This window comes from Anas acuta, chromosome 6 (genome assembly GCF_963932015.1).
Source record: "Anas acuta chromosome 6, bAnaAcu1.1, whole genome shotgun sequence".
NCBI classification, from domain to species: Eukaryota; Metazoa; Chordata; class Aves; order Anseriformes; family Anatidae; genus Anas; species Anas acuta.
This window is the reverse complement of record NC_088984.1, coordinates 26,520,612-26,544,892: the sequence shown is the minus strand read 5'-3', so window position 1 is coordinate 26,544,892 and position 24,281 is coordinate 26,520,612. Positions and strand designations below refer to the sequence as shown.

General features: G+C 39.8%; 1 protein-coding gene across 6 annotated transcripts in view; it reads right to left on the bottom strand.

The window, feature by feature from the left end:
• PARD3B (par-3 family cell polarity regulator beta) overlaps positions 1-24,281 on the bottom strand; it is a 399,577-nt gene that overhangs the window by 35,247 nt on the left and 340,049 nt on the right. For 5 of the 6 annotated variants that reach the window (XM_068685930.1, XM_068685929.1, XM_068685927.1 and 2 more), the window contains one exon: positions 15,539-15,674. The exons of the other annotated variant lie outside the window; for it this stretch is intronic. In XM_068685930.1, the coding sequence (XP_068542031.1) occupies positions 15,539-15,674 (136 nt within the window). The remainder of the gene's footprint in view (positions 1-15,538; positions 15,675-24,281) is intronic. 6 annotated transcript variants of the gene reach the window in all.

The window sequence follows — 24,281 nt, the reverse complement described above, 5'->3', positions numbered from 1 at the left end:
CCGTATCTCTGCATCAGGAATTTCAGTCTTAAAAAGAAATACATAGGGGTGTTAAGGTTTGTTCATTTTCCATTTTTGTGCTAAACATCTCCTTTGTCCTTTTCATTTTTTTCATTTTAACCCCTCACTTTCTCCAGTTCTGAACAGTAAGCCTCCTCCAAACATTTCAATCATCATTAAGATCTGAAAGACAATGAAGCAGTCTGTGTTGCCTACTACATAAGTAGCAATACTATAACTTCATACAGCTTGAGCTGATTTTAGCCATACTTTTGTGAACCCAAGGAAAAATACTGCTGACTCCACTTAAGTCATGCCTGACTTACCTAAAATTACAGGAGATCAGGAAGAGCTTATGAGGATAAGGAAGCTGGGACTCCCTTTTTTTTTTTTTTTTTTTTTTTTTCTGATTCACTGTGTATGTTCAGAAACGTCACTAGAGCTTGTGCATTCTGGTTTTCTCTCCATAAAAAATGGCACGACACTACTGCTCTGTGTTATATGACTGACAAGCACTAAAAGACATGATCCAGCCCAGGAAGCCTGCAGAGTGAGGCATGTGCTCTGCCATCACCCAAGTGCTTTGAAAATCCCACCCAGTAGTGCCTTTTGCCTGCAAACCTGTGTATAAACATGGCACATAGTACCGCCGCATTGCTTAGAACATTTTTCAATAGTCTTGTGATCATCTGTTAAAGGACTTGATTCAGATGCTGGTTTGACCTCTGTTCTCAAAGCTCTTCTTTTGTCTGTGAGCGTTTCTAATCACATGGGTTGAGATTCAGCATGCCAAAAAGAGCCATGGTATAACGGAATTTGCCCTTTAACCTTCAGGTCTCCCCTCTGCTGAGACACAGTTGGTTTTTGTTTTCAATTAAGTGAAAACTGAAGAAAAAAACTGTGAGGTAAAAGTGGATTTGTTCCCCACCCTGGTCTCAATGTTTCACACACAGGTGAAGTATCAAAATACATCCATTTTATTTTTGCATTTCAACAGTCTGCCTGGATGTAGTGACTTCCAGTGGAATTTAAGAGGATGATTTGACTCACTAAGACTTTTTTTTAGCTATTAAAACAGAGGTGGGTTATGTAAGGCAGTGAACTGCATGTTCCATGTGAAATGGATGAAGTTGATAGAAAGGGTCTTCTTAATTGCTTGCTGCTATGATATCCTAATTATCCCCCCCTTCAAGACCTCCAGCATTTCCAGAGAAAACATGTTTTCCTCCATCCAGCTTTTTTATGTTTTGCATCAAAAGGTAAAAATTAAAAATTCTAGCAGTGTTCACAATTCAAAAGAATTTTCCCGATGTTTTCCTTACATACACAAAGAGGGATGTATTTTGCTTTCCTGGTTTTGCAATGAAAGTTGAAACAGTGATTTTGCGTTATTATAACACTCATCATTTCTCCCTCTAATTTGGATGGTTTTTAATAAAGCTCCATTGATTCCACTGAAAGAAATCCCTCCTGGCAAAAGCAGAACACACACGCTGATTGCTAAATATGCAGCAATTATCATATTCAGCAGCACACTTTAATATCTTATTTATAGATGTATCTATCTATAATTTGCTTTAATTAAGTTGCATTGATTTTAATGACAGAAGCAGTCCTCAAAGAGGAGCCTAATGTTATATGAGCCCATCAGTACTGCTTTACTATTGTTTAGATATAAGACAGCACCTTTAATGCTTCTTTTCGGTACTCTTAGTGGTGCTTTCCTTCATTAAGTGGCCGCAATGGCAAACCAAGAAATGTTCCATAGGAACCCTCAAACTCACCTCCACTGGACAGAGAACACTTTCAGCTTCCCTGTTACATACTTATTTTCCACATAGGATAGTTTTCAAAACTAGGGAAGGAAGCAATGCATTCCCAGCACTTCAGGTCCTGGGAAACCTTGTAGTTCTGTTTCCCCTCCATTTCACAGGTGTCTTGGGAGTATAGTTGTGAGAACTCCTCAAATCATGGTCTGATGCTTCGAAAGTTTGTTTTGGGTAGTCTGGCAACTAATTTAAACTTTTTTGTTATTTTGTCAAGAGAAAATACAGGGATACGGGGTATTTTGGAAGGTGAACCAACAAATTGCTGTGGGTGCCACTTCACTGCCCAAGTCATGATCTCACAGACTTCTGAAGTTCTGTTTTCTGGGCTCAGTCATAGGAAATGTTGAGCCTTCTTTCCCTTGAGCACATGCACGTGCACACTCACTTCTAAGCATTTAGTACAATGGTTTGGTATTGAGGTTACTCCAAAAAACACTTGATGTTATTAGAACTGTAGCTAACTGTCAAAAAAGCATCTTCAAGAGCTGAAGGAAGGTATTGCTGCAGTCCTAGTAGAGTCTCACAGCCTTGGTTTCTGCTGTGTGCTACCACATACCTTGGCCCTGATTCAGGAAAGCATGCTAAATACTGATGAGAGTGGTTTGTTTTAATTTCAATAGCATTTGATTCTTCTTGGAGGAATTCCCAAAGCTGACATACACCTGCATCTCTCAATGGCTCTCTCTCCTTTTTGGGTGAAAATACACAGGGAAAACGTCAATATCTCTGTATCCTCTGCATGTCTTTACACACTTGAACACAGCATTCTAGTGATGATGAATTTGGCATGTACATCTCTGAAGTAACCCTGTAAGGTATTACTGGTCCACATCAATTGAGGATCTATCTCAGACATTATTGAGTAGCTTTGTACCATTACTTATGCAGATCTTCATGTATCATTCACTGTTTTTTTTTTTTTTTTTTTTTTTTTTTTTTCTAACATGAAAAATAAGTGCTGGCTTTTTAAATCACTGCCTTTTGGAATATATCAGCACTAATTTTATAAGAATTGTTCATGTTAAAATGCAAGGGCACGATCTCAAAGGAAAAGCGCCAAAATAGTTATGCAAGTACATTTTCAGTTTCTGGTCATCATTTTTCATTCACTGATTATTGCTTAAGTGTTGATTAATAGTTATGTTCATGCTGCTAGAATGCATTTCCCTTGGGTGAGAAAAACATCCTTGTCTAAAAGAAAAAAAGAGACAGTAATCAAACCATCCTTCATCTTCCCCATAAGAAACACAGACGCACACTGCAGAGTTACTGATGATCTTGGCTGTGCTGGTGAGTAGTTTTGAAAATTTTCACTTAGAAAATCAGTTGTATGAGGGCTGAACAATACTTGGTCAGTCAAGATTGCTAGGCAATTAAAATGTTCCCCTTCTATCACTATACACACACGCACATATATATATACACACAGATGTGCATATTTACAGTCATTGTCCCTTCTTCCTATGCAATAAGCACCAGAAGCACTGATGACAGCAGTGCTCCATGCTGGAATTAAGCAAGGCTGATTATCTCAGGATTTAGTTCTCCTCACTAATGTCCTACCTCTTGTTCAAGGAGGTGAAACTAATGGTTTAGATTTAGAGAGAGGAAAACTCTCTATAAAGGCAATAGACTGAGGGAAATACAAACACAGATGGGAACTTTAAAAGGGAAACAGGCTGTTCCCATAACAGTTTAAAAACATGGCAATTGCCTTAGCTCAGTAGAAAACAAGCTCTCAGCATTTGCTGTAGCTCACAACAGAAAGCAGAGAGAAAATAGCAGAGATGGAGGTGAAGCCAAAACTGCACAGCCCCACACAGATAATATTCTGCTTTCTGAACCTTAGCTCCGTGATCCCTGATCCCTGGTGCAGGAGGACTATGGTTTCCTCTGACCATGCAAAATGAGATCATTTCCTGGCCTGTGTCCTTCTCTGTGGGTGGCTTCTTTTTCCATTAGTCGTCTAATATGTTTTGGTTAATTTTACCTCTTAATTGTCTTTAATGAGCACCAGATTTGCGACACCCTCACTTGCAAACCTATTCTCAGAGTGCAGCGGCAAACAGAGGCCCTTGAGCTCAGCACAAAACTTAAAAGCAGCAAAACAACAAAAAAAACTCAGCACGCACCGGCATTGATTCTTCCAACTACAAGGGGGCATTTCAATTGCTCTTCCACTGAACCAGGCCAATGCAATTAATTTCTTCCCGGCTACCAGACAGAATAATTTAACTTTTCACTGAGATACATTTGTGATGCAATATAGAGCATACATTAAAAAACGTTTTCACATGTACGTATTAAGTGGCTCTCTCATAGTTGTTCTACAATACTGTGCACCGCTCCTTCTCCCCTGCCTCAAAGGAAACTCTGCCTTAGCCTCTGTTTGAAACTAAGCTGCTTCTTGTTCCTCCCAGTCTTGCATTCTTTGCTTCTCTTCTCACTGTAATTAGTTTACAAGACTACTTATCCAGATGATTACTGCTTTTAAATGACAGTCGTCTTTTCTTTTACTCTAGTTCATTGTTGTGTATCATTTTGTCTTGCTATCTGAATCCCAGTTCTCTAAAGCATTTTCTCATTATGTTATCTCCTGATATAAGGCATTTTGAAATACTTCATGAGAGACACTGTATGAAGTAAATTGAATTGAATTTTCTCTCCAAGTCAGGGGCTTTCAGCATCTTTCTCTAGCTAAGTCAGCAGAGTTCTTGGCACCAGTGCCAGGGTGTAATGACCACTCTGTGCAGCACAGATATGAGCTTGTATTCTTTTTAGGGAAAATGAAATGACAGTGTCAGAACCTGGAAAGCAAACAGGGGACAGATCAATATTTCCACTTATGCTGAGGATGGCAAATGAAAACGTTTGGGGTATTTTTGAGGTTTTTAACATATACATCGAGATAATGCCATTTTGCCGCATCTACCTACAGCTGGTGCTGGTACTGAATGCATACATGGGGGGTATGTGCATGTGTGTCTGGGAAGGAAAGAGGGAGGGGAAGGGGGAAATAGCAGGGCACAGAACTAAATTGCAGAGCAAGTAGTGGAAAAAGACAGAGAAAAGCTTCCTGCAGGCAGGCAGCTTCACAGGGGAGAGAGAGCCTTTCATTGTCTATAAAATCATGCCTTGCTGGAGGTCCTCAAGAGTGGAAGGGGTAGCGCCTAGAGGCAGTAAACCTCTCACTGTTGTATTATTACATTCTAAACACTTAGCCACTGTACAAACCAGCACACTGCTGCAAGAGAAGACAAGACAGAAGACAGGGGAAAAATGAACAAAGGGAAGAAGAGGAAGATGGCAATAAAATTGGGAAACAACCCCCTGCCACACCTCTCCCCAAGAATAGCTCACATCAAAGAAAAAGAGCAGAGTAAATTGTCACGGAGTTAGAAGTTAACCCCAGCTCCTTCTATTGTGACTTGACACCACTCTGGAACAGTATTGCTAGAATTTGAATGGTTAGCCTCTAGCACAGGCTATTAAATCCACCTTAATCCTGTTAGACATAGATGCCACTAAAGAGAGGCTCTCTTTCAATGGCATTATGACAAAAGCTCTCCACACCACAAATTCAATATGGTTAACAAAAAAAAATCCCAAACCTGGATTAATACTGAGCAAACAACATCAGCATAAGCAGGCTTAGAAAGAGGAATTGCTTTCCATATGCTATGGCATCAGGTTCCTCCGGATCTTCAGATACCAGTCTGTAAATGTTACAGACATTGTTTCTCCTGCTTGCAACTGCTGTTGGGTGGCGACCTTCTTTGCTTGCTGATACCAATTTAGCAGTTGGTACAGTTTCTCTGAGATTTGGTACTGTCTGTTGTTTGCTGGTACCAGATGGATACCAGATGGGTAACTGTGGGCAATGGTTCTTCTGTGTTCCAGTCCCCAAAATCACTGCCTATAGGGTCAGTCCTGTCAGTTGACTCCTAAATGGCACTTCAAAGCAGCATTCTGAAAAACCTCAACATCTGTTCCTTACTCCTAATGACCTTAAAAAAATGTTGCAGACATACTTTCTTTTAGCCAGGAGTTACTATGCATCTGCAGGAAAAATACAGCCTTGCAGATGCTCAAAGCCATCAAACTCACTCCTCACTAATGGCAGCTCCAGAAGCTACCACCTCCACTCTGAGAGTCAGCACCGAATATGAAGTATAATCAATACGTTCCTTTTCTGTGGTGTAGCCTCACAATGCGAGAGTTGAGATATTTCAATGCATTTCTCAAACAGTACTTGCAGCACTGAAGTGGAAGAATGAGAAAGCAAAAAAGTTAAAGTGCCTTTGAAAGGCAGCTGGGATACCCAAGGGCCAAATGTGAAGTGTGGAGGCAAAGCAAGGAGCAAGAAAGTGATGGAAGAGATCTCTATATGTAGTAATTTGTGATCGGTTTTTCAAAATGTTGACCTAGTTGTCAATCTATAGACAGCAGCTGAAAGATCAGTTAATGGTTTTGAATACCTCCTATTGCCTTGCCCTTCTATATTATTTTCTATAACTGCTTCTGAGAGAGGGAAAAAAGTTTATGTAGGACACTATGGGAGCATTTTGGTAAATTCTCTATATGTGCTAGAGAAGAATGATCTCTACAGAAAAATACAGTTGACATCAAAGCGTACTCCCCACCCCCTGTCTTGTTTCATGGAGAAGTTATGATAAACAGGTTATGTGTTCCCCTAAGGTTACCATGGAAACTCATTCTTTTCAGGCCATCATTTGCAAAGGTAAAATTTGCATTAAAATGTGATGGAATTTGATTTCGTGCATGTGTGTGTGAAACTCAAGTGGGGTCATGCTACCACACAGTATAGCTATTATTTCCAACTCAGGAGCATACGCTGAAGGGAGAGATCTATTAATCCATGTAAACACCTCAGTGACCAAATTACAGTTTAATTGCTAACTTGACAGGTATCTTCCTAGCAAATTAAGAGAAATACTTTGAAAATTAGCTTCATATGCAAATGTAAACGTTAATACTGATCCACTGGTGGGTACCGCCAGATAGTATTTTGTTAAATTCCCCTATAATCATTCCACAGGAAAGATTGAATTTAAATTGTCAGAATGATTTTGTTTGATGACGGTAGACCAGGGATAGAAGGCACAGGCATGTATTTCAAACTATCTTATCTTGAAGGAGTTACCATCAAATTACAAACTACAGAACAGAATGTGATATGGTCATGCTTAACGTAATAAAAGAAACTCTCGGATCTCCTCAGATCCCTCCTTTGTTTGCCTTGTTTTGAGTCATACCATGCCTTCAAAGTTATAATTTCAACTTGGGTATCTGCTGCTCTGACTTTTATTGGGATGTCTCATGGTATAAAGTATACAGGCTCGCCAGGCCTCCCCAGAATCTGTGTTCCTTGAGAGCCACTACTGTTACTTGTCATGCACAGCACTGTCTTCCTAATAGAGCAGTGCGTTATTTGCAATGGTAATTTTGATAACCATTATTTGCAGCCTATCTAGAAAACACATGAGAAGACCACACATGGAAATCTTACTGTTAGTCACCAGACCACATTTTAGAAGAGATACCAAAATTTGTCCTCCTTTTCAGTAGTAGGCATTCACAATACACATGTTGAAATAAACATACTACTTCATGAAATAGGTGATATTCTGGGGCACAGGATTGTTCACATATCATCTGCCTTGAACAGGAGGATCCCCTTGGAGCCAGCACTGTCCTCTGAAGGCAGATAATCCGGTAGCACCTGGATTACAAAAGACTAAGCAGCTCCTATCATACAGGATTTATGACAAACAGTTCAGCTGGAATGGCTCTACTTACTATTGGGCAATGTGACACGAAACCAAGCAGCCAGGCTGTTTGAAGAGAAATAGGAGCAAAACCAAGCAGCAGTATTCATCACTTTTGCTTTCTTATTGTTAATAAATACAGTTGAACAGCAACTGTCTTAAAAAGACTAAAATATGTATATATATCAAAACCAACCCTTCAGATTAGGTTGCGCAGTGCAGGTATTTCATCAGACACACTTTTGTACCAGCAAATTCCTGCTGACAAATTCAGTTTACTAATCAAAGCAAGAACATTAAAGAAAGTTTATGAAACAAAATTGACTTCTAACTTTCACAGAACTTGTCAAAACTCAGCACATTCAACGGAAAGACTGCGTTCCAGTTGGATCCCATATTGATCAAGAAAAAAAGGGGGGTTAGCATTCTTTTTTCGAAGTGTTCTTTAACAATAAAAGTTGAAGCTGAAAGTTGAGAATAACTGGCCTTGAGCAGAAAAAACAAACTCATGTACAGCACCAGCCTTACCGGGTAAATGGAGTTCTCTTTCCCATATTTTGTGCTTTATTTTAATGCAATCTTGATATTAGATTAGCATCTGCACTACAGACCCTAGACTGGGAACTAATAAAGTTATCCGCCCAATCTCTCAATGTCTGAGTCAGTGACTTTCTTTTTCATTTTAAATAATTATAACAATGTCGCCTGTTTGTTGAGAAAAAATAGAGCCTTTATATATTCATAGATAATTGCTTATACCCAGCACCCAGCGATACATTCTAATTGCTTTTCACACCTTGGCTGTGAAGAAATCTTGAACTTTTTTAGTGTTTTTAACTGCGAGACAACAACGTAACCAGAACACTGACACCCTGGCTGCTGAAACTGTGCCTATGATGTAATTTAACAAGCAGTTCTCCTAATGCATTTTGCAGTGAGGAACTTCAACAAAACTCCAGAAGACCCAGGACCTACAGCTCAGATCTTATGCTGCAGTAATGAGAAGTGCTACATGTAAGATCTCAATCCAAAAATCAAAAGTAATCGAAAGTCCATTATTTCAGCTGGCTTCTGTCACATACTTAACTATAAAAAATAAAAGACCTGTACCCTGTAACAGCCTCAATGACATAGTTGTATTGCTTGACCTGGCTTCTTTCAAGCTTGACCCTGCTCTGCACACTCTGGGCAACCACCGCAGTTTCCCTCTCTGAGGTCATTCTGCTTTCCATTACGTTAAATGGATAAATGCTACAGTACTTCGTCAAAACTACTCTGTCTTGGTGGGACATTACCCTGAGCAGGTAGAACTGGACAGTGACCAGCATCTTTGGGCTACAGAATACTGTCTGGGACAACAGCAGCTAGGCAACTCTTTGGATCATCAATATTTTTGAGGGGAGAGATTTCTTTTTAATCAGCAACATACCGAACAAGGACATAACCTAGGGAGATTAAGCTGTGAGAATTCAAAAAGAAGTCAACCTTGTCAGCATCTATTTGATAAATGTACCGGATACCTGATAGGAAAGGCATAGCCTGTGCCTATGAAGGGGTCAAGTCTGAGGCCCGGCTCCAGGCCCAATCTAATAAATACCTTAAGCATGTGCTTAGCTTCAGACATGAATTTAAATGGCATTACAGACTTGTCTCATGATTAAGAAAATGAGAGTTGTTGTAACTGGGGCCTCTTTCCAGAAGTTGAAGCAGGCCTCTTACTAATAGCCTGAGGAAGGGGAGGTCAATTTTAAAAGGAAGCGTACTTTTTTTCCCCCTGGTAGTCAGGCCCACGAGCAGCTGTATTTGATTCCATGGTATGTGGGGTGCTGACTTGCTAGGGGTCGGGACCGAGCTGTCATGGAGAAGTACATATCACTGAGGGCAAAGTGCAAAGTAGGAGCTTTAGCAACCCCTCACGAAGGCTCAGTGTTAAAATTTCAATCCTCTTCCACCTTCAGCATGTGACACTGGCCAGAGACTGACAGCGTGCACACATGTTCAAGGGAAGCGGTCACCCAGTCAGGGATCTACTGAGTGACCAACAAGTAGCCAGAAAACTATGACAGCCTATGCTGGCAGAAGCTTGCCATAAATGAAGCAAGTCACAAAGGCCCAGCTGTTGTGCAGCTCACAACTGCAACAAAGCCTTTGCACAGACCCACAGGCCAGTTTAAAGCCTAGCTCTGAAAACCCCATTTCTGTGCCCATCCAGCTGTGCCCAAAGGATAAAAGTTGCAGAGCCAAGGCTCTGCACACAAGTACAGTAATTGTTCACCACACTACATGGCATGGATTACTTGTTCCCCTCATCAATATAATTACCAATTAGAGATTTGTTTCTTGCCTCCCCAAACATATTGGCAAATTAGGAAAAATATATACAACAGAAAACCTCTAGGGCCCTTCATAACGTATCAGCATGATCTGTGGCAGCTGTCATGGTCTCTGTGATACCACAATCAAGTTCTCAATTTGGGCAACGTCAGAAGAACCTCTGCTAGCTGCAAGGGACACGACCACTGGAGCATGTGGTAATGTGCAGCCTCCCAGTGCTGCCAGCCTGCGTGGAAAGCCACAGCCAGGCGGCCTGGCAGCACCACCTGCTTTTGTCCAAGTTCCTCTCACTATTTCTATGAAGAAAGAGCAAAGCTTAGAGTCTGTCTGTCTCAGAATAACCCCCCTGCACTTAAATGTAACAAAAAGCAGCTGTGTGGTGATGAGGTACCTCATGGAATAGATGGCATGATGTATTTCTGGGATTCACAGAATATTGTAGGGTATAAAGAGTACCAGCGGGCTTTGATAAGACGACATATGGCACCAGAACTGTTTCCCTTGGTAAACAAGTGTGTACACAGCATTAAGCATGAAGACACGAGCATTTCAGACTCCCCTCTGGTTCAGTTTCCCTATGCCAAATTTAACCTTTGTGTAAGTAGGAATGACTCCAAGCAAGTTATAAGAGTCACTCTTTATTACTAGTATTAATGGAATTGAATTTGGCTCTCCTTGCATGTACCATTTGGAATAGTTTATTTTTCACATGAGGTTTGGCAGGGATTTCTCTAAAATAATTTTCCCCCAAAACCTACCCCCAAAGCCAGCCTGCAAATTTCAAAATCTCTCTGCTTGCTTAGAACAGCTTTTTAGAATATACCCCAGTCTGAAACCTTCAGTATAGAGAGGTAAGTAGTGACCACAAAAAGTTGCTGATTGGTGAGCTAATCATACATCCTGGTAGAATGATTTAAATCCTCTCTTAATTAATATGTTTTAATAATATATACTCAGATACTTCTGATCCACAGCTTTCAGAAAAGCTACATGGAGTAAGTCATTGCTTTTCTTTCTTTTTTTTTGTTTTCTACTGACTAACAGTCTGTGGGCTCAAAGTCTGGAATTCACAGCAGTTTCTGCTATATGGTTTCACAAAGTACATAAAATTGTCACTTCTCCCATTGCGCTAGAAGACAGGAATGCTATTATTCTGGAAGATGGAATTTTGGTTTCTAGCTGTGGTCCAACACAAATGCTGGTGAGTTTTGGGAACCTAACCTATTTGAAATGCAACATCCTGAACCTGGAATTAATTGATCGTGAAAAGTACAAACAGCTCCTTACTCATCCTGAAGTAAGCATAGAACCCTTTGACACATTATGGAAAAATAATGCACTTCTTAACGTTCCTCTTCTTTTTTTTTTTTTTTTTCCGTTTGATTTTTAGGCTTGGATCCCTGCCACACACACAATAAAGTACTTGGCCTTTAACACAGACAGGCATGATTCTTCTTCCATATTCTTGACTTGGAACTGACAAAACTCAGTACGTTACAGGTTTGTTTCATTCAAAATGTTCAGTTAGTATCCAGAGGCAGGTTTTCTTATGTCTTTAGGCTACTTATCAACTTACAAACCTCATTTGCAAATAAAAAAGCAGCTCTTACAGCCACTTAACATAACGTTTGGTACAGTGAAGCTGATGTGGTCTCTACCAGGTGAAGAATTATTTGCAATGTGGCCTGTGATACACATAGTCCTTGAAAGTATATTACACAGAATATTTCAAGAATTTACTGCCACTCTGAAGGAAGGAACTGGTATTAAGTAACTTGAATTTGTACAAAGCCTGTAAGACAATCCAAGTAAATCCTCAAATAGATGATTAATTTCTCATTATTTAAATGCCTTTAAATAAAAGCATACATGCTAAATTTACAGCTTGTCTTCACGGCTCCTTTGGTATTTCTTATGACCTGTTACAACTCTACAACTCTAATGCCCTGACAAAGTGCTCCATGAAAAGGTTCTCTAACTCCTAGGGATACTGGCTAAGTTCTTGCAGCTTATTGCTTATAGGGTTCTCTCAGGGTCTGACTGATACTGCATTATATGATAATACCACATAGACCTATTCTGTCTCTTTCTGTAGGCTCCAATGGCCTTAGGATTAGGTTTGCACAGAACACTTTCATGAGTGTTCATCACTATCTGATGTTCTGCTAGGACATGAATACGTATGCACTCTGTCTTGAGCTGATGCTTCCCAGCAGACATCCTGAGTGTCAGAAAATTTCAGGGTAATCCCACAGTGTACTGACAACAACTGGCATTCTTTTTCCTTAACAATATTTACACTCACCACAAGCCTGTTCTTTGGTTAACTAGGTTAACCCTCTGACTAAGGTTTACTTTAACCCTTGTGATCCACCCTGTAGAGCTGGGCTCACCGTTTGTCCTAGCTGTGAACCTGAAATGAAGGGGGGACAGGAGCAGGTGTAGAGGATTCCAAAGGATGCAAAACTCAGTGAGAAACCAAAACACAAAGGAACTGGAAATGAATTTCAAAGGATTTGGCTCCATAGCACAGACAGTGCTATATACATGCGTCTGTTTATGGAGACACACTAAACTGAATTATTCAGTTACTTACAAAAAGAAAAAGAACAGACTGTGGGGAAGGGAGACCAGAATGAAGGCGCAAAAGAGCAAAAATTTCATTCAGCAACAGATGAGAAGAACAGCAGAGGACTGGAAAATGGATGCAGGGGGTGGGGAATGGATGATGAGAGAATAGCAGGCCTATTTAAAATGAATTTTTGACCTTATTTTTAAAACATTTATGGATCCCAATTGCCTGTCATGAGATCATTTTGCCTTACAATGCTGGCTTTTCAACCAGCTCTGCACTTTAACTTGATTTATCCCACTTAAAAAAAAGTAAATTGTTAGAAATACCCCTTCTATTAGAAATTCTGTCCCATTACAGTGTCAGCTAAAGGCCACTTGTCAATGTCAGCTTTATCAGAGAGAAACTCGCCTCATGAGTTCTCAGATACTTTTTGGAGGACAAGACCCAGTGTCCATTTCTGAGGCTGTTGATTTGTGACAGGATAGTGTCTTCTCAGATTATCCTCTGTTACTTCCCAACTTATCTGCATGTTTCAGGAGATGGTGAGTAGTGATTACAGCAGCTGCTGTATGTTAGAAAGACATCATACAGAGAAGCTGGCTTAGGTAAAACAGCTGACTGACAAAAGCATAGGAAGAACTAATTGAGTATTAAAAATATATGCAGAGACCCACAATCTCCTTTCCAGCTGCAGCTTCCCTGGTGATCTTATCTCCCATGCAAAGCAAGAAAAATTACACCAGAAGGTTTTCCTCCTCCTCAGCTGTCTCTTGACTCTTTAAAGAAAGACCTTCCATCCTGAAGATTAGAGTAAGTTTTTATTTACAATTATGCAATTAGTCACCAGGATGTCTCTTCACTGATGAGTAAAGGTGGAAGAATTCAGCTGCTGTTCAATCTGTGTTATCACAGTACTGCTGAGGGTCAGCAGCCTGAGGCGAGTGAGATGATATTGCTTGTAAAATATCTTGAGGACTCTTCTGGCAAGATGCTTTGAGACATTTGTTTTCTTTTGAATATTTTGATTCTAATTTTGTTCCTTCATTTTTGCTTGAATGGAATGATGTAACATACATTTTAAGGGTAAAACCATATGTCAGAGTAGAATCAAGTGTTTCAGCCAGGAGTCAAGAGGGAGCAAGCTATGGCTGCAGTGTTTTCCAGACTAAAAGACGGTGCCTGTGAAAGCAAGGCTGGATGGATCAATGGATGATATTGTTGCAGTGAAGAGACCAGAAGTCTTTGAAATTTGTAAACCGCTTCAACAAGAGCAACTGTTTCAGCAACAAACTTCAGTGTATTAAAGCCCTCAAGGTAAACTCTGATTTTTGAGCAGACTACAATTCCTCACAACAAAAAACGTTTAAAAATATTCTGCATTTGAAGGACAAAAAGAAACAATCCTGGCCACTATTATTAATCAATTCAAGATTGAGATACTCAGAGCTCCCTTTCAGCAGCTCTGATTAAGGACAAGTTGCCTCACAGGAAAAGCAAGGCTTTGGAAATCAGTAATCTCAGGGTATTATACCTAATAGGAAAGGCTTAAAAAGGATTACCTGGAAGAAACCTTTGTGAATCTTGGGAAACAACACTGGACCATAAATATCAGCCTCCTCTGAGGATTAATAAAACTATCAGTTTCAGATAAGAAGTAAAAAACCTCAGGCTGCTGAAGAGGTACCACTGGGCCAGTCTAGGGCCTCTGGCAGAACACTTCACACACCATACAATTTCAGCAGAAAGAAGCATTTGATGAATATTCTCAGTTCAGTTTACAAAAGGTATTCAGAAGAAGAACAGGAAAGTTGGGCCACAAATTTTAAGGCAGTAGATTGAAGTTAACAACTCTAAGGAAAGATTATTTTGCTGAAAGTGAAATTTTGGGTACCTGAATGATAATATATACAAAAACTTTTTGGGGCTAATGAACAAATATAAATGTTAATTTATGTAAAAACACTCTGTATCTGTGATTGCAATAAAATCTAGTCTCACACAGGATTTTTTTGTACTATAACCCCAATCACTGAAGATTTCACTTCAACATTTGCACTGATAGTTTGGAGGACATTAAAAACGTCAGTTCAAAGCTCAGGTGCATTTAGATTCTTAAGATTTTTAACATAATTCTGTCTCTTTTTTTAACTAAAATTTCAAATTTAGCATAAATTGCATCGTATCAGAGTTACATTTTTGAATGCTTGCTGATTATAATTACTTCTAAAGAGACAGAGTCCAACTCTGAAGTCTGCTCAGGTAGAGCTGAGTGCCACAACTGTCATCCCATAGATTACAGCTGTTGCATTAAAAATCCAGCACTCTTGACTTAATCTCAGGTTCTACCACAGGTTACTCTTCTTTAGCAGGATACATAATATGTCTCTATGTAGTGCAATTCCTGGGTGTAAGATCAAGAAAATAGCATATTTGTAATAGTTCTACTATGGCAGTAAAAGATTTTAAGACCCTTGGACAGAGAAGGAGTAAGTTATTCCATTTTTCACTTTATAAAGGTGACTGAGGATGTGTCACGGTCAGATTGCTATTGTCAAACGTACAGAAGGAAAGGCAGGGGTAGACATGCCTGTATTTCCTCCCTCTCACTTTGCAGCTAAGCACAGTGAGAGCCTGTTGTTCTAATGCTGTCATTAATCCAGGGAATCACTGGATGAACTGCCAGAATACCATAAATCCTGCTGAAAAGCCTTGATGCTACCACATGTGACAAAGTTTGGCAAGGACTGCGTATCTTGGACCACCTCAGGAGAGAGGAAACCTGGGCCTAGATCAAAGACAGTGAACAGGCATGGTATTTTTTAGCCAAGTTTTCATGTTACCAGTGTTTTCTTTGGGGGTGGGGGAAACTGGCATTAAGGATTTCTCTAATTCTGTAAATCCCCCAAAGTCATGTTAGGCTGACACAAGCTTTCTGTAAAATACAAACAAATGGACATCTTCTGCAAACCCCGAATGCTGCAAGCACACTTTGCAGCACATTGTAGACCTACCCAATGCTGGTCGTAATCAGACGGCTGCGTTCTTACTTCATCGTCCTCATAGAAGGGTAAGCCCTCTCGCCTGGCCTGATGGTACTCCTTACGTAACTTCTGGATACGATCAGCATTCCCACCACCTGCACAGCCACTGAGAGAAATAAAAAATGGTAAATAACGCTCATATGTACACACACATCTAAACACGTATCAGATACCCACGGGAGCACACACAATTCCCACACCTGAGACAAATGGATCGTGACTGTTTGACTCTCGACTTGCACAGTGCCCACAGGCTCACATCACCAATATTTTTGCCTTCTTGTATTAATACAGCTCCTAATTGTGAACTTGATCCACATTTTTAAAAAATGCTATCCTTGTCCAAAGAACTTAACAATTCCAGTACAAGACAAGAGACAACAGATGGATGCAGACAGATGGGGGAGCACAAGGAAACTTTTAACATTCCTATGAGCAGCTATAAATGGCTATCATATTTTAATAATAATGATGATGATGATGATAAGCTGCCAGAAAAATGTTTCCTTTTGCTCCCACGCTAAATGTGGAATTTCCCTAAAATTGCATTTGTTCAAGGTAAAGAATAGACTATATTCATAGAGAAGCAAAGAAAAAAGTTGTACCTCCAAGAAAACCCCACACAACAAAAACAGAAAACAAAACAAAAACAAACAAAAAACAACTGTCAAACAAAAAAAAAAACTTACTCCCAATTACACAAAGAATTAAAACATCATCTATGAAAATACAGGGGAGGCAAGAGATAGGAAAGCAAAGTACCAAATCTCGATTCCATTTTTTAAAGGTAGTATTTAAGCAGCAATCCAACAAAGACTCACTTCTATGCTGGCTACACTTCAAGCTGCCCTGGTAAAGCTAGCTGAGTTTAGTTTGTCAAGTTAAACACATGCTCGTCTTTGTGCTTTTTGACCCTGATAAACATTCCAAAACCTTACGGCTGGGCTTGCACAACTGTGGAAGCTCACGCCACTATACCTGAAAGGACTTAAAGAAAAAAAAACAAGACAAACAAACAAACAAACAAACAAAAAACAACAAAAAAAACTGAAAACACCTAGGAATTCTAATAAAATAAAATACCGGCACATGAAAATTAATAAATTAAATGTTCCTCCAGACCTATTTCCAGCCTTTCTCTGGCCAGGCTGGGGCAAATACTGACCGCATAGCTCAGTAGCATTTATGAACTTTCACAGGGAATTGTTATAGAATTTATCTGTAGCCACTTCTAAACTCACACTGTTGTTGTTGTAGCACATATTCATATATTTTCTTAATCTGCAACCTCAACTATGCCTCACCAGCAAAGGGCTATAGAGATACAAACTTATTCATGAGCTCTGTGGAGCATCTTGTCATACTGCACTCCACTACGAGTGTGCCAGAATCTAGGTAAGCCTTTTATAGGATTTGCATAGCAAACTGAGTTAGGAAAGCACACAGAGAAGACTGAACATAAACCCATCAATTCAATAAGTAGTTTCTAATACCTAATAGCAATCTAGAATGGTGGCTAAATTAGGTTCAAAGTTAATTACCAATGGAGAGAGATCTTATGTAGAGTGCAAATGCAACTGAATATGCAGGACTGGAAGTGTTTACTGGCAGCATCAGTATGTTTCCACGAAAAAATCAAACAAATTACTTGCTTTCCCTGGATCCCAAGCTATCCAGCCCCTCTACTCTACAAAACCCCAGAGGTTTTAAGCTTCTCTAGCTGACTTATCAACCTCTTCCAGAGGAAGTTTTTCTCGTGATCTGCCACGACAGCGCAGAAAGCTTGCGCAAACTTTGTGGATTATTGAAAAAACAACCATGCCCACAGTATATTCTTTTTTTCCCCAAGACTCTTTTCACAGATAAATGCCTCTGCTCCTTGCATGGATTCTTGTCAAATAGTGGAGAACCACCTCCAGTTCGCAAGTTAAGGACTACCTAATGGGGGATATCACTTAGAACAGTGAAGCTTGGTCCACAGTTCACAAGCAATACAATACCTGTGAAATCCTCTGACTTGACTTGTGACTACAGATAATGAGTTTAATTAGGGCTGCTAAAATACAGATAAGGCCCGAAGTGCAATGTTATCCTTGTTGCTTTGCCAGCGTCATTACCCAAAGCACCACTAGCTGAGAGAAGGAAATGCTGAAATACACACAACACAGCAGGTTTGGTTCCAGCTGGGCCGGCTCCCTGCTGCTCTTTGCGAACAGTGTTAGCATCTGCAACCAGTGGCCTGATAGCCACTGCACCCCTTTCTGCCTCCAGGTATTTTGGCTGACGAGGTTATATATATATATGTATATAAATTGGGCCTGACAGCTTACTCTTTGGCAAACCTCTGCCATGCCATATTAATAAGTACAAAACCTCCCCATGAGAATGAGTAGGAACATTTGAATGAAAGATAGCACCACATGGAAAGTTATCCATCTGGATTAGTGTGAAAACACAAGCATAATCTCTGTGGAAACAAGCAGCTCCGTGAAGCCTGATTTCCTGTGCTTCTCTCCTGTGGGTTCTCTGGTGTCCGATAATGGGACTGAGTTCACGCTGCCGCGCTTCTCCCGGGCAAGGGCGTTCATCTGGACCCCTCTAATAGGCTGCTTATTTTCATGAAAATTACCTGATTTAGCATCCTTTGAACATCTAATCATCTGTCAAATCTGGTCAGAATTGGCCAGCAAGATCAGAATCTGTGAGGAAGGTGCGGGTAACAGATCAGAAAGGGGACGATCAGTGCAATGTCAGCTTCATTTTTCCAGGAAACAGTTAGAGCTCAATGGCTCATTTTTTTCTCCATCACTGTTTACAGGCACAAATGTAAAAGACATTGGCTTTTGAAAGAGCTGCATATCTAGCTTACCGTGAAAGTTTTACCCACTCCTGAGTAATGCGAGATGAATATGATGCCCTGTGCAATGCTCGTGAAACAGTTCTGAATTTCAAGTTGGCTCCTGACAATTATGTGAATATATGAACCACATTCAAGCTCACCAGATGAATTCAATCAGCACTGTGCAAATATCGCATACATAATCTATTAGTTTACCCCAAAGAAACTGAAGCATTGAATTCAAACAGAATGAAGTCATCAGTAATAAAAAAAAGAAACTGATAAGGCAATATTAAAAGAAAAAAACACAACACAATTTTCAAAGATTTGCAGAGAAGATCATACATTGACTGTAAACTATTCTCCCATCTGCCTATAAGTACATAATTAAAAAATATTGGTTTGATCAGATAGCAGTTCTCAGACAGGGCTGGTAAATGAATACCAGTTCAAATGTTTGGGATGCATGACGATTTATACTGAAAAGGAACCTGCACTTACAGAAGAAATACAAAAACAATACTCCAATCAGAGTCAATTTATATTAAGGAGACTTATTGGAGCTTTTCCCCAGCCTAGTAAGTACAGCAGACGGATTTCTTTTACAGTAGCTTTACATTTAATGTAGTGCTCCTTCCTTTAGGAGACATAAACATTACAGTCCTCATGGTACCCACAGTATCATGCAAAACTCACTCCTCTGACATGGCTCCCTGCAGTATATGGTATACAGAGAAGCGTGCAACGACACACTTGCTGTTCTCCCTAGCGTGCTTGCAGGCTCCAACAGTTAACCTGCTCTTCTCAACCACCATGAGAAAGCTGTACGAGAAGCATCCACTTTGCATTTCATGACTGGTTTCAGAACTATTTCCTAGAACAGTGCTATACTTACAGAGACTAGTTAGAAGTAGGTGGTGATGGGATGGACCCTAAAGCTTTTTGTGGAAGTTTTAAACTAACACGTAGGTGTGGAAAAAAGACTTGGAGAAACTTTACAAGGTGTTTGGTGAAGACTGAGATGATGATTTTAAACAACAGTAGCAAAAACTCTCCAAACTTCCAAGCCACAAGCAAGCAATCTTAAGAGAAGTTAAACAGTTGTTTAAATAAGCTGCACATACTGCAAGGACCTTTGCTGGAAATAATAATAATAACAACAATAATAGCAGTTATCTTACTAGAACAATCAAAAGAGGAAAAAGCACTTTCCTGCCAGCCATTCCGTCGTTTTGCCAGTTACAAGCCTTACAAACCAAAGCTTTCTTCTGGCATGGAAGAAAGAAAAAAGTCGGAACATTCATCATTTCTGGGTTGCTGGGGCTGTATAACTAACTAGATTAACTGCCCCAAATCACATTTTTCTGCTTTATCCCCAAATACGCCTAAATCCCAATACAGGTTTCACTCTGACCACTGTGACTGCAAGGAGAACCGCTGCAAAACAGCCACTCCAACCATACAACTGGCATAGGTGTCCCAAAACAAAATGTAAACTGTGCTTTGGCACAGCTGTTATCTTCAAGCTATCTCTAATCCTATGTAAAATATGACCACGAAATTTCATCTCTTCATCTCTGAAAAGCTAGATGAGCAAGCACCACAGCAATAACATTTGCAATATGACAGACAAGTTATTTTTTTCAAAGAATCAAAAGATTATCGTCAGTATTTAATACGTATGGCTCAGATTTTACACAATAAAATCTCCCCTCCATTCTTCCTTTGAGTAGCTCATCTGGATTTCAATCATTCAGGTTGAAAATGTCATTTTTTAAATTAATGACTTCTTAACTGCAGCTCTCTAGATAGCACAAAATTAAAAACAAGTGTTGCACGTACAGGCGAAGATGAACCACTTAAGGCTGTATATAAACATACATTTAAAGAGGCAATAAACATTTTGTTTCCAGTGGTTTTCCTAAACACATTAATATTGCACAGGCCACTTTGCCAGCCACTTACTTCAAACACTGATTTCACCCAGCTGACTGTCAGCCTTTAAACAAACTACTTGTGCTTCCAAGTGGAAAAAAAAAAAAGTGTTTTTTAGTGTAATTTCCATTAACAAACAAAACTTAATTCAGTGACTCAAGAGAAGGGACAATCTTCCATTGACAATTTGCCATAAACCCAAACTAGCTGTTACATACTGCAGGGAATGTACTGGTCTGCACAGGTATACAATGCAAAGGAGTCCAACGGAGCATGTAAGAGAATATTTCATTCAGGATAAAATTTTCATTCTGGAGTTATAATAAAGAAATATTCAAGTATGTTACTCTTTCAATTCCAGACCTTGTCTTCCTACTCTAAAGTATTACGTTGCTTATGAAGATATTTCTGAACCTCAACAGTGAGAAGGAATGGTGGAAAGCGATAAAAAGAAAATCGATGATAAGAACATAATCCTACAGTATTTCAGCTTTCATCTTGGCCAGCCACTGAGAGAGCGAGTTTAGGAAGAAGTGAGCATTTGTTGTTTTCATATGCACTTGAGTGAATGATACTGCAAGGAAAGACTTGTCAGAAAGTGGCACCACTGATATTACCTTGGAGGTCAGCGAATCCTGCTTTAAGAGCTGTACCTCTCTAGCCACTGGATCCATGCAAAACTTTTCACTGGTCTCCGCAATGCTTGCCTTCTTGGTCTGGGCAGGACTATACCCCCTGCACATGCAAGCAGGAACTTTATCAACACAAAAGGGGCCCCAGCAGGACATTTGATTTGGAAACTGTGAAAAGCGGCTGGAAGGAAGACTGAACCCAGTTCCACTTACACAGGGCTGCCCCTCATAGATGGGCCGCCTTGAGAAGCAGTAGATGGATATGTAGATGGATATGTTGCTCCCTAACTGAAAGTATATAAATACAAAGCAAGGAATCACAAACTGCAGGAAAACCAACTACCCAGAAGAAGCTATTTACATCTGTTTGAGTGTATTTAACTTGCACACTGAAGTTCCCGAGTCTGTTTTACTGATACTCTGTATCTGCTTTACAATACTTAACACAGTCATAACTGTCCTTCAGCATAACATATGCTGTCACCTTTCAGTTCTTCAGACTAACATAAAAGCAGTACAACCACTGATGTCCAAAAGGTCAAAGACTCCTAGGGCAGCACATGACTACCATTTGTCTGAATGTAAATCGAGTCCTATTGACCCTGTAACATCACTACTGACCCCTTGACATTAGGAGCTTAGTGGAGAGAAAGACGATGATATTCTTACCGACTCATTATGAAGAAAGAAGGAGAGTGAGCCTTGCACGATATGAATTAGCAGCGTCATTAACCTTTTCTTCCCCCAAATAGCTCCTAATATGTTTACAGAAGCCTCACCCGAACTATTTGAGGATTGAGACCAACAGATTTGTATCACTTTCAGTTTTTCCAAACTGTTTATACAATACTTCTCAGTGGCTTGACATAAAGCATCCTTTTCTGTCCTTTCAAATGACATACAACACCTTTTCCTGTTTGTCATGGCAGATGGCCTAGACATTCAGATGAGCACCATCTTTCCAATCCAGGCCACTTTTCATCTCTTTTGCCCCCCTTTATAATTTATAACTGGCTACAGTTGGACAGAAATAAAGGTATAGCCTAGTTCTTTGCTTTAGGGAAACCAAATGGGCACATTTAACTTCACTGTAACAACAGAATGGTATTTGCTACTCCAACAGAAACATGAGGAAAAAGAAGACAGGAAAAAGAAAAAAGGAAAGGAAAAAAAAAAGAAGGGAAAAATGGAAAGAAAAAAAAAGAAAGGAAAACAGGAAAGGACACTTTCTTGTTAGCAGCCAGTTTGTCATCTTTACTTCACAGAAAAGATTATTTTTTTCTTTTCTACTCAGTGTATTGTGCCTCATCAAAAAAGCAATCACCAGACTAACTACTAATAAAAAAAGACGCCTTACAGTTCAGGCTGGTTAATGACAATGCCTGCTCCTGGCATGTGACCAGTTTACTGCCGTCTTGTTGATCCGAGATGTGCACGTGTCTCCAAAGGGCTAGGAAAGCAGGGAGATTAGGGACTCGGCTGCTGACAACAACCAAACTCTCTATAAACAATACACAATGAAAATAATGAAAAACAGATTTTCCTGGTATTTTCAGTAGCCTCTAGACAATGCAACAGTTTCTGGTTTCTTCACTAAAGATGATATCAATTATGCCTTTTATCTATCATGCAGATGTCACGTGTGAGGCATAATTGAGGGCCTTCTCTCCAAGGTAATTTCTTCTGGATTTACACGGCAAAGTACTTAAATTGCCTTTTTTGGCACTTTGTATTACAACACGGCTTGGGAGGGGGTATTTTACTTCCCTGATCTAAAGCAGCTGGCATATTTACAATGGATAGGTCACATCAACACACAGCGCAGATTTTCAGCCCTCCAACTCCATTTACTGCGGCTCTAACAATTCAACAAAGCAAACGCTGAATGCTAAACTCTTGTGTGGAAATGTAGCTCTGTTCCTTAATGGCTATCACACCTGCCTGCGACTGGCAGCCAGGTTTTTTCATTTGCAGACTCTTGCTTTTTTGCACTACAGTTTATTAAACTTACTGCTAAAGCTGAAATAATAAGTACTTTACAGACTTCCAATGAATTAGCCATTCAAGAGTCCCTCTGGAATTTCCTTTAGCACACACAAAGCAAAAGCAGGAGGGAGAGAAGGTGACAATTCACCGCAGTCTTAATTTCTGCGCTCCCTTGTGAGGAAAGAGTCGAGGATCTAAGAACTTGCTCGCAGCAGATGATGCTGTCCACGTTCTAAAACACACTTTGTTGGAAACTACAAAGCCAGGAGTAACTATCCATTTTCTCTGAGAAATTACCTCTCCAAGTTTCACACAAGAGACTATATTCGGTTCTTTGTTGCAAACAAAAAAATTCGTGTCATTGCCAGAATGGCAGCAACTAATCCTCTACGTTGTTCATTTTTATAATATCTGGCCCAGGTAGAAATAAGGTACAAATCTCAATTCAGAAGTCTCTGTGTCTGTAATCCCGTTACTGATAAAGTTTATGTTTTAAAATAAATAAATGAATTAATTTATACCATCTACAAAGCATCAGGGAAAGTCATAGCACTCAGTCAATTCGCATCCTTACTACAAAGGTTTTTTTGTTTTTTTGTGTTTCTAATAAATGATCGCTGGGAGGATAACATTAATCCAGTATTAGGACCTTTACGGGAAAAAAAATACAAATGTAATTTATCTTTTTTAACTGTCAGCTGCATTTCTAAAGCTTAAAGTCTGTAGCTTCCAGCGGCCTTTTGTCTTTCTGCCATGGCAGGAATATCTTGGACAGCTGTAAGAGCTTTGTAAGCTATCTTTCTCAAAATCCATTAGCTAATTCAAGGAACCTAATTAGAGCTGCCATTTTGATGGAGCATATTGAATGTTCTGTATAAACTAGTAACACCATCAATGTTTATTAAAAATTGCAAGAACCAAAGCTCTCAGCTCTATATAAATATTAATGGACAGATACACAATACTTACTGAAATACAGATAGCGTGTTCACAGAAATACACACAGGTATACTTAGAGTAACAATCCAGTGTGATGTCTTTATTCCCAAAGGGTGAAGTACGGAAGCAAAATCCAGGGACTATTTTACACAAACTGCTGAAAATTGACTGGCTTCCATTTACACTATCCTTATGCACATTAAAGGAAGCAAAGCACACTGAGGATGAGTCGTTTCTTGTGTTTTTCCTGAGTAGTGTGCTGACAATTTGGAGCGTATTCAGAGCTTACCTCAAGAATGCTCTCCAGCTGGAACTGTTTTTTAGCCCTCTTAACCTAGCCACTCCAATCACCATACTTTGTAGACATTTACACGTACTCCAC